Raw genomic sequence first — 16,917 nt, 5'->3', positions numbered from 1 at the left:
CTCTACCCAAAAGTCATTGCTTGAATCTATAGGTTGGAGTGTTGACTCTACATTTTCTTCTATCAGCTGCAGAGTTTCTGGCCTAATTCCTAGGTCTTTGATCATTTTGAGTTGCCTTTTGGGTAGAGTGAAAGATAGGGATCCGGTTTTATTCTTTTTCATATGGATATCCAGTTTTAGGAAGCTGTATTTTAAACTGTACTGTCTACACCAGATGATTTGCAAAACATCTTTGCAGAAACACTACTAGACAGGCATTCTTACACTAGAGAGAATGTAGACTATAATCTTGAGCGAACAGTTGAGGAAGTCTTTGATGCTTTCAACCTCTTGGTATGCAGTGGTCTAACTTGTCTTTCAAAATAGGCATCATTCTACCTTTATTCTGCCCTCTCCTCAGGTGCAGCTCAGATGTTCTGTTAGGAGGCAAGCCTTTCTCTGCATGGTGATGAGTGTTTCTCTTCACTTCATTTCCAGTTGACCCATTCAGCCTGAGATAACTTTGTAAGATTACTTAAGAATTTTCTGGGCTGGGGTTGTGACTCAGCAGTAGCGTGCTCACCTAGTTTGTGTGAGACACAGGGTTCAATCCTCAGCACCACATAAAAATAAATAAAATAAAAGTATTGTGTCCAACTATAACTAAAAAAGAAACCCAAAACATTTTAAAAAAAGAATTTTCCTAGTAAGGCAAATCAGAAATGTGACTGAATCATACCAACATGAAGCCCCGTGTTCAGCCAAAAAGAATTGCTTAATTTTGCCTGTTTCTCCGATTCAAAGAGTGAAGCCAGCAACTGTATAAACCATCTCGTAAAAGTAACCTTATTCGGGAACCTTCACCCTTCCTTGTAACCCTATTTCTATTAGACATTGTATTTTTCTAAAAAAAAGGAAGCCATTTTCAATGTCCATTTTTGTTGACTTTCCAGTTTTTTTCAAGTGATAATGGTAGAAGGAGTCCTCCTTGCCTAACATTCCCTTTTGAACTTGGTGCTGGGTGATCTAGCACCTGGTTGAAGTATAATCTTGGCTAGATTTAGGCTAATTTATCAACAAAGAGAGGAAGAGAGTGCCAACAGGCACCAGCACTGCAGGGTAACATAGCATAGAGATTGCTACTGGATTTGAAGTAATACAGTTCTATGAGACTTATGCATACATTTCCACTTTATTTTAATGATGAAGTACATTAATAAGCAAGAGACTCGTCTCAGAAGTTCATAAATATGTTAGAATAGGACAGAATTTATTGTCTTCAGTTTATGTTTTTAATTGAACAAAGTAGTTCAATTAAAAACAGTAGTTTAAATTGCTAGAATAAATATTTTGATCTTTTATATTTTAAAGCTGCTTTAGTATATGTAACTAGAATCTGTGGTTTTACTATATTTTCCTGCAAAGTCCTGATATTTAGTAACTCATATTTTCCTACTAGCAAGAATAAATTAAGTCTCTAAAGTATTAAAGACAACAAATAACTGTCATGCCTAGAAGACAGATTTCTAGTTTACAAATAGGAACCACTTCAAGGGTTATAATCAAGGGTGACCAAGTTAGCTGTTAGGCTAAAGCAAAATGACAGAGTACAGGGCAATGTTTTGATGGTACATAAAAGAACATAACCTGGGTTCCCAGACAGACTTAGAAATGATTCTGTGTCTAGCTCTGAAACTAATAGAGATTTCAGAACTGTTTCCGGAAAAAAAAAATGAGGAAATAAAAATGGTTAAAAATTTAGGATGTGTAACCTCAAAAGCAATAACTTAAATAGGATTCTCTTTTTTATATATTTATTCTTTAGCTTTTTTTTAGGTGGACATAATATCTTTATTTTATTTTTATGTGGTGCTGAGGATCGAACCCAGTGCCTTGCGCATGCCAGGTGAGCGCGCTACCACTTGAACCACAATCCCAGCCCCTTAAACAGGATTCTCTAATTACTTGAATGGCTATTCAAAATCTTTATGAAACAAATAAGCAAATAGAACCCCTCTCCCCAGAAACAATCCATTGATGGGTCAGGCAACAACATATTCCTGCCAAGTAATAATCACTTTTATAATTTTAGAGTCTAAAATACCTTAATACAAGTGAAGGTGTCTTTGATTTTTCAAATAAAGTCTTTCTGCAGGAAGAAAACCAGTAAGATGTGATGACTATTGGATCTCCTGGTGTGACCTTGGGCATGACTCCCCTAACTGGGCATTGGTGCCACATCTATGGCCTGAAGGGTCAGCCTGAGAAAGAATCAAGGGTCCTTCTGTCACAAATTATCCTGTCTTTGGCATAAAATGTGAAGTAAAAAACATTTGTTTTGGAGACTCCCCACTACTGAGGAGCCCCGTCTCCTCTCTGCTGTGGCTCCTCTTACCATCCTGGTTTTGGTTTTGCTTTTGTTTTGCTCTTGCTTATTGGTTGTTTTTGTCTTTGTGGTATTGAGGGTTGAACCCAGGGCCTGGTACATGCTAGGCAAGTGCTCTATCACTGAACTACCCGAAACTCTCTGTGGATTCAACTCTTATGTGCTCTTTATAAGAAAGGGTCTTACAAACTTATGAAAAAGAACCTTTTAAAGTAACAGATAAAAGTTAGTTTTCTACCTCTCCCCAAATAGATACAGATTCAGATTTTAAGTTAACCAAGAGATTCTGTATTTGTGGAATTTTAGCCATCAGTAGTTTGGAGAGTAGGGTTTGGGGAGGTATAGGAGCTGATTTGCGGGGCTTTATTATGAACTATTAATTCTTATTAGGTTGATCACATCAACTCAGTGGCCTCTTCCTGGGCCTGAGCATCTCTGTCCACGAGTAGGATCAGTCCGTTATACCACCTTTCTTATCAATATTTGTACTTTTTATATGTCTGGGTTGCTTGTTTTTTTTTTTTTTCTTTCAAATAATTTTATGGGAGGGGTTTGCAGTCTAACTTTGCCTTTTCAGGATTAGAGTTTCCTAACATTATAAATATCTTCAAAACTCTGGACAGTGCCAAACATTGTCTTGTCTTGTCTTCCCCCATTCAATTTTACAATGATAAAAAATGTAAGGAGCTGTGGGTATAACTCAGTTAGCATGTGTGAGGCCCTGGGTTTGACCCCCAGCATGGCAAGAAAACATTTTTTAAAGATTGTTATGACATTCTTTAGATTTTGCCATGAGAATCCAAGCCTTCTAAATATTTTTAATATAAATGCCACATCAGCGTCATATATCCTATGTTTATATATGTAGTTGCTGCGACACATGACTGAATCACCTGATTCACTCCAAGGTGAGTTGTGATGGCTACTAAATAACCACACAGAGACAGAAAATACCTTTTTTGGGGGGTCCAGTGAGGGTTCCTTGACCTCAGCTTTCACGAAGGAGGCAAGAGACGCAGGCAAAAGAGAGAGAGAGAGAGCACACCTGAAACCCTCTTATTTATTGAGGGGAAGACATTCCAGGAAGTTCAACCCAAATAAGGCAAGGGATTTGGGTTTCAGGGAGTTGCTTGGTGATGTCTTGCAGTCAGCAGTTTGACTGACAGCTTGGAAAGCCACACCCACCTCAGGGGCTGTGTGGGGATCATAGGCAGAGGGAGCAAAAAGGACAAATATGTTGCACAGTCAGAGCAGCAACGTCAGTCCAGTCCCCTCATGTACTCAAACGTGCATGCTCTCACACACAGCCCATGGCTGGCTCAGGGTATGTAGTGACATTTTTAAATGATTTTTTTTTTAAAGTCAGTTGATTTATTTTTTGTTTATATATGACAGCAGAATGCATTACAGTTCATATTACACATATAGAGCACAATTTTTCATATCTCTGGTTGTATACAAAGTATATTCACACCAATTTGTGTCCTCATACATGTACTTTGGTTAATAATGATCAGCACATTCCACCATCATTTCTAACCCCATGCCCCCTCCCTTCTCCTCCCACCCCTCTGCCCTATCTAGAGTTCATCTATTCCTCCCATGCTCCCCCTCCCTACCACTATGAATCAGCCTCCTTGGTCTAAACCCAAAGGACTTAAAAACAGCATACTTCAGGGACACAGCCACATCAAAGTTTATAGCAGCACAATTCACAATAGCTAAACTGTGGAACCAACCTAGATGCCCTTCAATAGATGAATGGATAAAAAAATATGGCATATATACACAATGTAATATTACTCAGCAATAAAAGAGAACAAAATCATGGCATTTGCAGGTAAATGGCCGGAGTTAGAGAAGATAATGCTAAGTGAAGTTAGCCAATCCCAAAAAACCAAATGCCGAATGTATTCTCTGATATAAGGAGGCTGATTTTTTTTTTTTTTTAACTGAAGGATTTTGGGCTCGTGAAGTAGGCCAAATGATCGGACTAGAACACCCCCTCATACCAGTTCAACATCAGTACGTTGTTACATCGAGTATACCTGAAGTGAAAGCTTTGAAAAGAGAACTCCCTGTGCTCCGTGATCTGGAAGGATCCTACTACCTCCGACAGGAAAGGGATGGGCTTTTGTTTGGTCCATATGAAAGTCAGGAGAAAATGAAAGTCCAGGACTCTTGGGTCACCAGTGGAGTCCCTCCAGGTGAGTTCAGCAAATGAAAATGAGGGCAGGTCCGATACATATGGTTCATCCTCTTCATGGCTGGGGTCAGTTGTGAAATAAGACATGCCATAGTACTGCACAATCAGATACCTGGGACATTGGAGGAGATATTGGAGGAATTTGAGGTGTCTGCTCTCCTATCCTTTTGAACAATCAGCAGGAAGTGAGAAAAGAGAGAAGATGCAGTTGGTGGTGGGAAAGCTAAAGAAACCTGCTTGAGCTGCTTTGAAAGGCTCCAGGTGAATTTTTACCTGCCCACCCCAACTTCCTGCCTCTTTTCCTTTTTCCTTCATTTGCTATCCACTTGGTTTAGTTTCAAGATTTGAAGAGAGCTGCTATTGTGCTTTGACAATTGGATACATGGCAGGAATCAGAAATAGGCTATCCATCCTACAAAGAAAGAAGGCCTAGGAGTCTCTAACCCTGTAGAGCAAGTAGCAGAGGCTGGTACTGCAAACTGAGGCCCCTACCATGCAACATACTGGACATGAAAAAGGTTTTAGCCTCCAGGCTAACACAGAGGTGCTATAGCTTCTGTTTTAAGTTTTTCAAAGGAGAAGTGTCAGGATTTGTGGGGTGTGTGTGTGTGTGTGTGTGTAATATTTTTACAGAGGCAAGTGAAGAACTGGGTCACCAAAAGAGGTACCTCTGGTTTTAATCTATAAAGAGAGCTAACATATCATTGTGGGTACTGAAATATTACAAGGAACATAAGCAAATAGAGGAAATTGTGCTTTCTAGAATTATGCTTTGATAAGCAACTTGGGATAGAGAATGAATTCTTCCCACTTTTTCCTCAAAGAATAGGCCCACGTAACAGAAAATGATTAGTAAAACACCTTGCACAGGAGCTGGGCCAGCTTACTTCACAGGGATTTGGTTTTGCTGAATGGACTCTGCACATTTAGGTGTGAGGAGAATGGTTCCCCCGTGCCCCCACCCCGTTAGTCTCCCTCTCAGGCTTCACCCATGCCAGCAGCCTGTCCTCCAAATAAACATTGAATAATTACTTAAATAATTCCAGTTGGAAGGAGAGCCTGATTGTTAGCTACCCTTGAGCACTAGGGCCCATGTGTCCTAGACCAACCCTGGTGGCCTGCAGGCCTCCGTGAGAATGCCCGTGTGCAGTCCCTGGGGGGAGCAAGAAGCTGGCTGGATACTGTGCAGAAAATCACCAGAATTAGCAGAGGCATTCTTCTTGGAACTTGATCTGTGGCCCTTGTTTCCATAACAGTGACTTTTAGGACAAGAAGATGACTGTCCTCCAAGACTCTGCCTTTTTTCAGAGAACTCCAGCCCCATGGATGCATGTGGGAACAGGATGGAGGACAGAGGTCTCCTGCAGAAAGGAAAGTTAAAAGGAGTCCAAAATCCATTATGCTAGATTCTGGAGCACCATTTCACTTTCCCAGTGTCCTGGCAGGAATTTGTAAATTCCCATTTGCCCTCCCTGGGGGGATGAACAGGCTCTCATGGTTAATTGAAGGATAAAGATCTCTCCTCACAAACCAAATTATTGTTGTTGGGGATTGGATTCAATCCATATTGGAAACTTAATATGCATAACTTTAGAAATTGATAAATTCAAAAGGTGATTTTTTTTTAATTTGAAGAACAGTAGCATTATTGTTCTCAGTAATATCATGGTTATCCATCTGTGGATAGGGATAGTGAATGTCAAGTTTAGATTTACAAAAAAAAAAAAAAAGAAAAGAAAAAAAAAGGAAGTACCTTCCAAAGAGGCCATCTGAAAGTGTAGGCTATTTCAGAGACTCAGGGCACTTTAGAGCACTTGGCAGTGTGGCTATGGCATCCTGACCACAGTGGCGTGCATTTCCAGGCTTTGGAAAGGAACTCTTTGAGTCTGATCTAGACCGAATCATGGAACATGTTGAAGCTGCCATGGAAATGGTTCCAGTCTTGAAAACGGCCGACATCATCAATGTTGTCAATGGTCCTATTACCTATTCTCCTGACATTCTTCCCATGGTGGGGCCTCATCAAGGGGTCCGAAACTACTGGGTGGCTATAGGCTTTGGGTGAGTAGTCCCATGTAATTTGATATTTACTGCAGAATCACTTATTTTAGATAAGTCTGGTTCCATCATTTGGGGCCAAAAAAAGAAAAATGCAGGAGGGGTGGGGGGATTATTTTCACCTTTTCATGAACAAGAAATAAAAATACTTTAGTTTTAAAGCACTGCTTTTTTAATGTAATGGTTTAATCACTTGTTTTAAAGATGAGCATAAACAAAGGCAAGAATTTCCTGAAGCTTTCTCTTTGTGTATTTCCTGCCATTTCCATTATTCGTGTCTCTTTTCATGCTGTTATCTCCAGATAGGTCAATTTGCCCTAATTTTACAAGGATGTTTTTATAACACAATATGACAAAGATAATTCAAAATATCAAATGTAAAATATATGATGCATTTTCACCATAATTTGTGTTTGTTCAATACGATTTGATTCTCTATATTCCTCGGGTTGCTTCCTATTTATGATTCCATTGCCTCTTTGATGTTTCATTTCTAATACTTGTCTCATTAATTTGGTGACTATTGATGTCAAATCCACTTTACTATCATATCACAGCTTCTAATATTCTATTTTTCTTCCCCGTTTTATTTGTCCATTTACTCAACTAATGTTTAATGATTGCCAGCTCTTTGAGGGGTCTACTGCTATGCTGCCCAGAGAAGTGTACGTTGTTGCCTTTTCATTCTTCTTGAGAAATGGCCTTATAAATCTTGAGGCATTCATTTTTCAAAATAGCAAAATTGGTGTCTTGTGATGAGGAAGTTAGTTAGCATTTCCAGTCTTGGCTGCAGTTTCCCCATACTCTTAAGACTCGTAGTTTTGTGAATTTACTATACTTTGGGGACTGGGGTTCTCTCATCTTAAGTCTACTCATGTAGCTCCTTTCCTGGGTTCTTTCCCCATGACTCCTGGTCCAATTTCTCAGAAGCTTCTCTTGACTTAATCCCAGGTAAAGCCACAGTGATGGCCTCAGTTAGATAAGAGTCTGTGTGTGGCACTGCAAGTGGCCTACGTAAAACCGTGGTCCCTCCATTCTGATATCCAAAAACTCTGTTTGGCCACAATCATGTTCTAGGTTTTAAAGCACCTTCTTATGAAATAGAAAACAGAACCACTCTTTAGTTCCAGAATATAGGGACCAGTGCCCCCTTTTACCTCTTCCTCACAGGTACCTCAAGTAAGTGCCTCCAAGATAATGGCCCAAGTTCCTTGTATGAAGTCACTGCCTAAGGGGGGTCAGAACTAAATTGAGTCCTTGAAGAGATCATTGAGGCAAAGATTTTTCCCACAAAATTTCCTCCCAGTCAGGATAATCACAGCTCCAGAGGGCATTTGAGGCACCAACCACATCTGCCTCTTGGCCCCCTTGCTTACCCGCATCCCTGCTTTCTTAAAGGGAGCATTTTTTTTTTTTTGCTAAGAGTTATGAAATATTTTACAGGTGCACATCTCTTAAAACTATTTGAAAAAAAAAAACTAGCTCTCAAGTCAGGCACATCTTATTTGGAGCCTAAACACACATTTCTTCATTTTTAAGGCAAAAATGGATGGCATAATGATTGTTATTTATATATTCTGATAGCACAGAGCATTGCAAACTTGAGGCCTGTAAAATATTTGGACATGTTTTATCATTTGAAAATAACATGCATTAATAACAGGTGTATCTATTTCTGTATTTGAAAGATATGGCATAATCCATGCTGGTGGGGTAGGGAAATATCTGAGTGACTGGATTCTGCATGGAGAACCTCCTTTTGACCTGATAGAATTGGACCCCAATCGCTATGGCAAATGGACAACAACACAGTACACTGAAGCCAAGGCCAGAGAATCATATGGATTCAACAACATTGGTAAAGTACAAAATCACTGTTGTTTACAAAGGGTTAACAGAACTGACTTGCAGCACCTCTGACTTTAGATGCTCTTTATTCTGTTTGATGACATGGGGGTAGTCCGGGACTAAGACACAACAAAGAATATAGATGAATGTATATATCTAATGTGTGGCACGCAATCCTGATTTTAAATTTTAAGCACATTTTTATTTTGCCTTTCATGTTATTTTCTGTCACTGTGACAAAATCCCTAAGAAAAATCACTTATAAGGAGGAGAAGTTTACTTTGGTTCATTGTTTCAGAGGTTTCAGTTCATGGTTTCTTGACCCAATTGCTTTGGTGCCTGTGGTGAGGCAGTACCTATGGTGGAAGTGGATGGCAGAGGAAACCTGTTTTGCCTCCTGATTTCCAGGAAGCAAACAGTGCAGGAGGAAGAGGCTGGGAATTCATCTGCCCTTTGAGGACACACTCTCAGTGACCTAACTTCTTCCACAGGTCCTACTTCCTAAAGGTTCCACCACTTCCCAATAGCTCCATCAGCAGGGGACTAAGCCTTTAACACATGAGTCTTTGGGGGGACATTCAAGTTCCAAACCATAACTAACTCCCTTGATGATCAATATAAACGAGAGCTTTGTATTTAACATAAAAGTGTGTGTGTGTGTGTGACCAACTAACCGGGCTGGCGATGTATGCTGGGTTTCCAAAAGCTGGCTGCACCAGTAACTTAAGAAAACTGTGAAGAAAACATGCAAGCACACAGAAATAAATACCTTTTCAAAATCTGTGACGGCTCTCCTACCTTAGGGGTCCATTGGAAAGAGAGAGAGAACATGCTTGGAACCCTGTTTTTTAATTTTTTTTTAAGGGGGAGGCTCTTTGAAAGAATATTCCATCCAAATAAGGCAGAGGGGTAATGTTACAAGGGGCAGCCCACTCCCATTGAGTAAGGCCCACTTCCATTGCCTCGCTCACCTGCTTCCACGCTCAGCAGAAACCAGTCTCCACATTTCCACTGCTCAAAGCTAGGGGGCGCTCAGCTCCTACGTGGCAGCTCCCAGCATTGTACGCGCGCGCGCGCGTGTGTGTGTGTGTGTGTGTATGTTTATGGGTGTGCACACATGCTCTTCTGGGTTTTAAGTCCTATATTTCCATTTTCTGAATATCTTCAACATACTCTATCATTTTGACTATAAGCTATTTTAAGTATCAATTTCCCCTTTTCAGTTGGTTATCCTAAAGAAGAACGCTTTGCTGGGAGGCCAACTCAGCGAGTCAGTGGTCTCTATAAAACCCTGGAGTCTAAGTGTTCTATGGGGTTCCATGCTGGCTGGGAGCAGCCACACTGGTTCTACAAACCAGACCAGGACAATCAGTACAGGTAGGTGAATGACAGCTTGTCTGTGGTCTGACCAAGGCATAACTACAGAGGTGAGGTGAGAAACAGCAGTGAAGTACTGATTCCCCCTTATCCCAATCACTGTACCCCATTCCAATGAGCCCTTCCTACTTAATTATTTTCTGGTAGTGAAGGTATTAATCTAGCTCAGATGACATTGGCCCACATCTAGGGCCATGTATCTCTGAGAGTCCTGTAACCAGACCTCACAAAACCTCATCCACTTGGCATTTACCAGAAGCTCAGAGCAACCTTGGTCACCCCTGTCCAAACTCCCACATGGCTTTGGCCCTTAAAGGTTTGCCAAGTGGCTTGGAATGCTTTGTTAAATCACACAGAATATAACCTCAAAATGAAAAAGACCTGCGGTTTTGGATTTTCTATTTATCACAAAATAGCTCAAAGCACCAGCTCTCTAGTGTGTGTGCACTGAACCATGCAAATTACATACACAGTTGATAAATTAGGAAAAAAAAATACAATTTGCTTAGCATTTCAGGTTAAGCTAAAAAAAAAAAAAAGCATGCCACTAAAACAGGTCTCTAAACTCAGGTGAAGTGTTATATGCCATTGTTGTTCTTGGGATTAATAGCAATTATGTATATGTATTTTCTCATGAGAACCCATAAACCTTGGGAAAACAAATTGCAAGTCTAGAAGTTAAGTTACCTTTGTTTTTGAGCTGTTATTTTGCTTATTTAAACAGGTTTTGATGTCTTTTGTTAAGACCAGGATCTAAATGGTGCAAAGCATAGTGGAGGGCTGCTAGCTCCTGATGAATGAATTTGGGCTCCATAGGCAGCCAATTCAGATTATTTGGTGACCAAATACTGGTTTGCTTTTTCCTAAATTACTCAGATAAATACTAGCTCTATTCTTGACTTTGTGAGGTTTGGATATGACCTAAGTTTCTTTTACTCTTTTAATTATTAAAGTACTGAAAATTAATTTTGCAAACTTAGCTTTTTGCTCTGAAGTTAAAATACCATGTTAGAGGTCCACCTCATAAAATAGAAAGGACTTTCACAAGTCAGGAGGGAGACCTTTGTTCCAGGCCCAGTTCTATCATTAATGAATGCAAAGGTCTTAGAAGTCAGTTTGTGCCTTTCCTCTGAAAGATGAAGATGTTGGACCAGACCCTTGCTTTTTCCAGGAGTGAACTAACAGCATGGGCACTGCCTGGGAGCCTATTAGAATGTAGACCATGGGGCCTCACCCGGGGGTTACAGCATCAGAATCTGTATTTTAACAAGTGCAAGTGATTGTTTTTGCATTAATATTTGAGAAGCACTGGACTAGATAGTCTCACCCCCATCCCAATATTCTGATTTAATTAGGCCCAACCACTGGTATTATTAAAAAGCTCCTTGGGCATGCTGTAATGTGCAACCAGGGTTCAAAATCCCTAGGCTGATTGACCTCTACACTCTCTTTCAAAGCTGAAAAACCATGAGTTCTGTCTTGTTTTCTAGTTAATATTTCATTCATTATAAAATGAGCCAAAGGAGCTGGGAGCAGTGGCACATGCTTATAATCCCAGCAACTTGGGAGACTGAGGCAAGAGTATTGAAAGTTTGAGGTCAGCTTCAGCCATTTAGTGAGATCCAGTCTCAAAAACAAGAAGGGGGTGTGACTGAGTGGTAGAGTGTCCCTGGTCAATCTCCAGTACCAAAAACAAAACAAAACCCAAAGAAAACCCCAGACCAAAAATCGAACAAAGGGATCAATAAGTAACTTTAACAGGTCAAATTCTAACACTTACGTGTGAGTTGCAGAATAGAATTTTAGTTTGTATCTCTTCCTTCATCCCACACCTCACATCACCCCCAATAGGCTTTAAAATTTTTTTAAAATTTGTTTTAATTAGCTATACATGACAGTAGAATGCATTTATATACTTTGATATATCATACATAGATGGGATATAATTTCTCATTTTTCTGAGTGTACATGTTGTAGAATCATATTGGTCATACAGTCTCATATATACATAAAGTAATAATGTCTGTTTCATTCTACTATCTTTCCTATCCCCACATCCCCTCCCCTGCCCTCCCTTCACTTCCCTCTACCTAATCCAAGGTAATGCTATTCTTCTCTAGTGCCCCTGCCCACCTCCTCCTTACTGTGAATTAGCATCCGCATATTAAAGAAAACATTTGGCATTTGTTTTTTTTTTTTGGGGGGGGGATTGGCTTATTTCACTTAACATGATATTTTCCAACTCTACCCATTTACTGGCAAATGCCATAATTTCATTCTTCTTTAAAGCTGAGTAATATTCTATTGAATGTGTATACCACGTTTTCTTTATCCATTCATCTACTGAAGGACACCTAGGTTGGTTCCATAGTTTAGCTATTGTGAATTGAGCTGTTATAAACATTGACATGGCTGCATTACTATAGTATGCTGATTTTAAGTCCTTTGTGTATAAACCAAGGAGTGGGACAGCTGGGTCAAATGGTGGTTCTATTCCAAGTTTTCTGAGGAATCTCCATACTGTTTTCCATAGTGGTTGCACCAGTTTGCAGTCTCATCAGCAATGTATGAATGTACCTTTTCCCCCACATCCTCACCAACATTTATTGTTATTTGTATTCTTGCTGATTGCCATTTTGACAGGAGTGAGATGAAATCTTAGTGTAGTTTTGATTTGCATTTCTCTGATTGCTAGAGATGCTGAACCCTTTTTCATATACGTGTTGATCTATTCTATTTCTTCTTCAGTGAAGGGTCTATTCAGTTCTTAGCTCATTTATTGATTGGGTTGTTGGTTTTTTTGGTGTTAAGTTTTTTGAATTCTTCATATATATCCTAGAGATTAATGCTTTACTGGAGTTGCATGTGGTAAATATTTTCTCCCAATCTGTAGGCTCTCTCCTCACATTATTGGTTATTTCCTTTGCTGAGAAGAAACTTTTAAATTTGAATCTATCCCACCCAATAAGCACTTTTAGATGGGTAAAGTTTATTAAAATATTCTGTAATTTTTGGACAATGGATAACTGTTGTTTTATAATACTAAATACTGTGTTTCAGGCCAAGTTTTCGCCGAACAAACTGGTTTGAGCCTGTGGGCTGTGAATATAAACAGGTTATGCAAAGAGTAGGGGTGATTGACCTATCACCATTTGGCAAGTTTAACATCAAAGGCCAAGACTCCATTAGATTGTTGGACCATCTCTTTGCAAATGTCATTCCAAAGGTAAATAGACAAGGTCCAGGATTCTGTCCCATTTAATTCTCTGTCCCCTCTTTTTTTTCCTCCCCAAAGTCAAAATCCAATATGTTCTTTGAGCTCCCTAATATCTGTATGAAAACTAGAACTCTTCAACTAACCAAGAATATAAGAACTAATTTTCAAATTTAAAATTTTGTTGTGTGAATTATCATCCACGGACCTAATGGCTTTGCTTAATTATGTCATTTAGAACTTAAAATTGACTTCAATTAAAGGAAGTATTATTTTATGGAAAATAGCTTTAAGTGATTGTTTGTTGAGAACCGTAAATTAATATTGGGTTTGGATAGTTCATACAATTGAAATAAATGATAAGAGTAGGAGGATTTTCATTATCAACACCCATATTTTTTATTTACAAGTGGGCTAAAAGAAGGCATAAGTTTTTTTTTAATTCATCCTAATCCTAAATAAATTTAATTTTTTTTTTGTGTGTGTGTAGGTGGGTTTTACAAATATAAGTCACATGTTAACACCGAAAGGTCGAGTGTATGCTGAGTTGACTGTTTCTCACCAGTCTCCGGGGGAGTTTCTGTTAATAACTGGTTCTGGATCAGAACTTCATGATCTTAGGTAAGTGTGGGTCTAGTAAGAAAATGTACATATTATTTATTGACTCACTCTTGAGAAAAAATAGTGAAATTTTCTTTTACTAGTACTTGAAGTACAACTTAATTTTTCTTAAACCTGATCATTTTGAATTTTGTAGGAAGATCTTTGAAGGGAAGTTCCCTCTCCCCCTCCAAAGAATCCATCCAGCAAGTTTACTGCTTTTAATAATATTAACTCCCTTTCATTAGGCATTATCAATGTGCCAGAACCCCTTCAGACATTACCTCAATTAATTCTCTCAAAAATTTTCTAAGTATATTTTCTTGTCATTTTCAGGTGAGGAAGCTGAGCAAAAAGTAATTTGCTCAAGCCAATCCTTTTTTGTCTGATGATCACATTTGATCCACTTCAGTGAACTGCCTCCCTGAGTTCTTCTCTACCTTTGTGATGCTTTGTGCTTTCTGGCCCCCAGCTAACATTGTTGACGTGACAAATCAAGCTTAAATTTTTGGTCACCTACAAAATCTGTGGTCTTTAATGTAATATTGCAAAAATACTTGGAATATTATTATTTAATAAATGCCTTATTCTGGAAGATTTTTCACCTTAGTCAGAAAAGGATGTAAATTATATACTCTAGTGTAAGATGTATTTGGTACCACATTAGTAGCTTAGCTCTGCCTAAATCCAGATGAACACTTTATAATAGACTTGCATAGCTCCAGGTACTGCCTAATAAATTATAAATCAATCCTGTAGTTGGGTTCTAATAACTCATCAAGACTTAGAAGTTGAAACCAGAGTTTTTATCTTTTCCTCATGATTGTCAGAGCAATTAATGTGTCTAGTGGCAGGCATATTATTAACCTTTAGCAGCACAAGTATGTCTCCTGTGTACAGGTATTAGAGCAAATTTGGGTTCAAATTAATTTTTGAAGACTGAATCATTAGCTGAAATGCAACAGAGCTGTCACTGTTTAAAAGAACTGTGTGGTAGAGCTCATCTAAACTGAACACTCCTTCTGTACTGTAAAAAATTACCCCCAAATTTGTAAGTGGGTGATTTAAAGAGAATCACTTAAGATCTCAGGGACTCAGTTTTCTCAACTTTAAAAAAATCAGGTAATTGTATACAATGACCCTCTGGGGGACTTTTCAGAAATGTCTTCATGAGACATGTCTTCAAGCATGTTTTCAGAGAAATAATGTGAGCAAAATACATTGTTCAAGCATTATTTAGCATAATCTTCATGACTCAAACGCAGATGGATTGAAGAAGCAGCTGTCAAAGGTGGATATGATGTTGAAATTAAAAACATAACTGATGAGCTTGGAGTCCTTGGAGTTGCAGGGCCACGTGCAAGGAAGGTTCTTCAGAAACTGACTCCTGAAGATCTTAGTGAGGATGCTTTCAAATTTCTCCAAACCAAGACCCTAAAGGTTTCCAACATTCCTGTTACTGCGATTAGGATATCTTATACTGGTAAGATTTGGAGAATGACTTAAAGTAAGTCTCGAAATTTAAAAGAAGATGCTACCAGAAATGGGTGTGTACATGTATGTGTACACACACACACACACTTTTATTAGTGTGACTTTGGAGGAAGATTTCTTCTACCCAACTCTCAGACAAGTCTGTCCATTCACTCCTAGTCTTTAGGGTGGATCCATAGATTTCCAACTGTTTCTCCCATTTGAAAGGGTAGATAAGAAAGCAGGAAAAGATGGCCATGGGAACAGTTGGATTATCCAGGCCAGCAGACTCTATCAGGGAACAAATGGTCTGCCAGAGATGGAATCTTCCTAAACACCATCCTCGATGAATTAAGCTTTCTATTAGAGCATTGTCAATGATCCAGCTGACCTTCCAGACTGTTCTCTAGGAACCCTTTACCAATACCTAACCTTGCACATGGCAAGTATTTGATACAGAACAATCTTCAGCTTCCCAGTGGGGCTCTGGGTTCATTTCTAGCTTCCTCTAGACCTCCTTGTCCCTTCAGTGAAGGAATACTTTGTGCCCAAGCATCCCCTGAATCACATATTACTCCTGTGCTGGTGGTGCCCTGTAAGAGCACATCACCATCAGCCCCGATGATGGGGAACAAGGAGAATGCACAATACGAAAGGTACAACTCTTCCCTGGGCTTCTGTTCAACTTTTCCCACCCTTCTTCCGCCAGACCTTGGCAAAAGTGGTGAATAAATGAAAAATACAGGACTGGGTTGGATTCCTTCCTTCTTCCTTTCCTTCCTTCCTTTTGTCCACAGTTCTATGAATGAAATACCAAGTGGGGAAGAAATGAGATGCAAAGGGAGTCAGACTGTGGCTCTCCCATAGTAAAGATAATTGGAATCATTCTCAGTTGATGGTACTTTTAAGCCTGTGATTCTTGGGCAAGGAGTTGGGGTTTCTAAACCTTGAACCCCTTATCCTGACAAAAATACCATGCTAATTATTTACCAAACATTGTTGTTCCCAAAATAGTCAAGCCTCATTCTGAAGATGGGGTCAAGAATGGAGAGTAAGTTCTGTCTGATGGTCTTTGTGGGTCATGAGAAGAGGTGCTTTGCATCCTGTGCTCCATGTGGAGTCAGAATAGCACACACAAAGGCACCTGTAACCCCGTAGGCTCCTCTGCAGAGGGGTCTTATGGCAACTTTTGTGAACTGCTCTTTTAAAAACTAACAATGTCTCTGTTGCATGAGTGGAATTTCTCTGGCATGTATGTGTGTTAGCTAATGCACATTAGACCTAGTGGTCACTGTTCTTATCATGTTGTGGCCCCTGTGGGTTTATTTCAGGTGAGCTGGGTTGGGAGCTATACCACAGACGAGAAGATTCTGCAGCACTTTATGATGCTATCATGAACGCGGGCCAGGAGGAGGGAATCGACAATTTTGGAACCTATGCCATGAATGCCTTAAGACTGGAGAAAGCCTTCAGAGCCTGGGGGTCCGAGGTTTGAAATGCTAGCATCTTATTACAAGTTTATGTTTATTGTGTCTGATGTTTATGTGAGGGCTAGTTCTAACTGCAATAACTTTTGTTCTTGCTGTAAGAGAAATGACTTATTCTTAAGACAACTTTATTTGATTAGAGGAAAAGGGTTTGATAGTTGAAAGTTCAGTGGAACTCTGACATGATGCTTATTCTGCCTTAATTCCTCCTTCCTGGCAGAGAGCCCTAGATACCTATCTCTGACTATGGGGAGCAGACCTACCCCTTAATATTTGAGCATCACCTTTT

The 16,917-nt window shown here is 39.5% G+C and overlaps 1 protein-coding gene across 2 annotated transcripts in view; it reads left to right on the top strand.

The window, feature by feature from the left end:
• The window catches only part of Dmgdh (dimethylglycine dehydrogenase), a 59,241-nt gene that overhangs the window by 17,515 nt on the left and 24,809 nt on the right, over positions 1 to 16,917 (top strand). For both annotated transcript variants that reach the window (XM_015497834.2, XM_015497832.2), the window contains 8 exons: positions 4,324 to 4,572; positions 6,434 to 6,632; positions 8,318 to 8,487; positions 9,701 to 9,854; positions 12,915 to 13,080; positions 13,559 to 13,689; positions 14,934 to 15,151; positions 16,473 to 16,630. In XM_015497834.2, coding sequence (XP_015353320.1) covers positions 4,324 to 4,572; positions 6,434 to 6,632; positions 8,318 to 8,487; positions 9,701 to 9,854; positions 12,915 to 13,080; positions 13,559 to 13,689; positions 14,934 to 15,151; positions 16,473 to 16,630 — 1,445 coding nt within the window. The remainder of the gene's footprint in view (positions 1 to 4,323; positions 4,573 to 6,433; positions 6,633 to 8,317; positions 8,488 to 9,700; positions 9,855 to 12,914; positions 13,081 to 13,558; positions 13,690 to 14,933; positions 15,152 to 16,472; positions 16,631 to 16,917) is intronic.

This window comes from Marmota marmota, unplaced genomic scaffold (genome assembly GCF_001458135.2).
Source record: "Marmota marmota marmota unplaced genomic scaffold, marMar, whole genome shotgun sequence".
In the NCBI taxonomy this organism is placed as follows: domain Eukaryota; kingdom Metazoa; phylum Chordata; class Mammalia; order Rodentia; family Sciuridae; genus Marmota; species Marmota marmota.
Note: the sequence above shows the minus strand (reverse complement) of the source record. Positions and strands in the feature narration are given on the sequence as shown.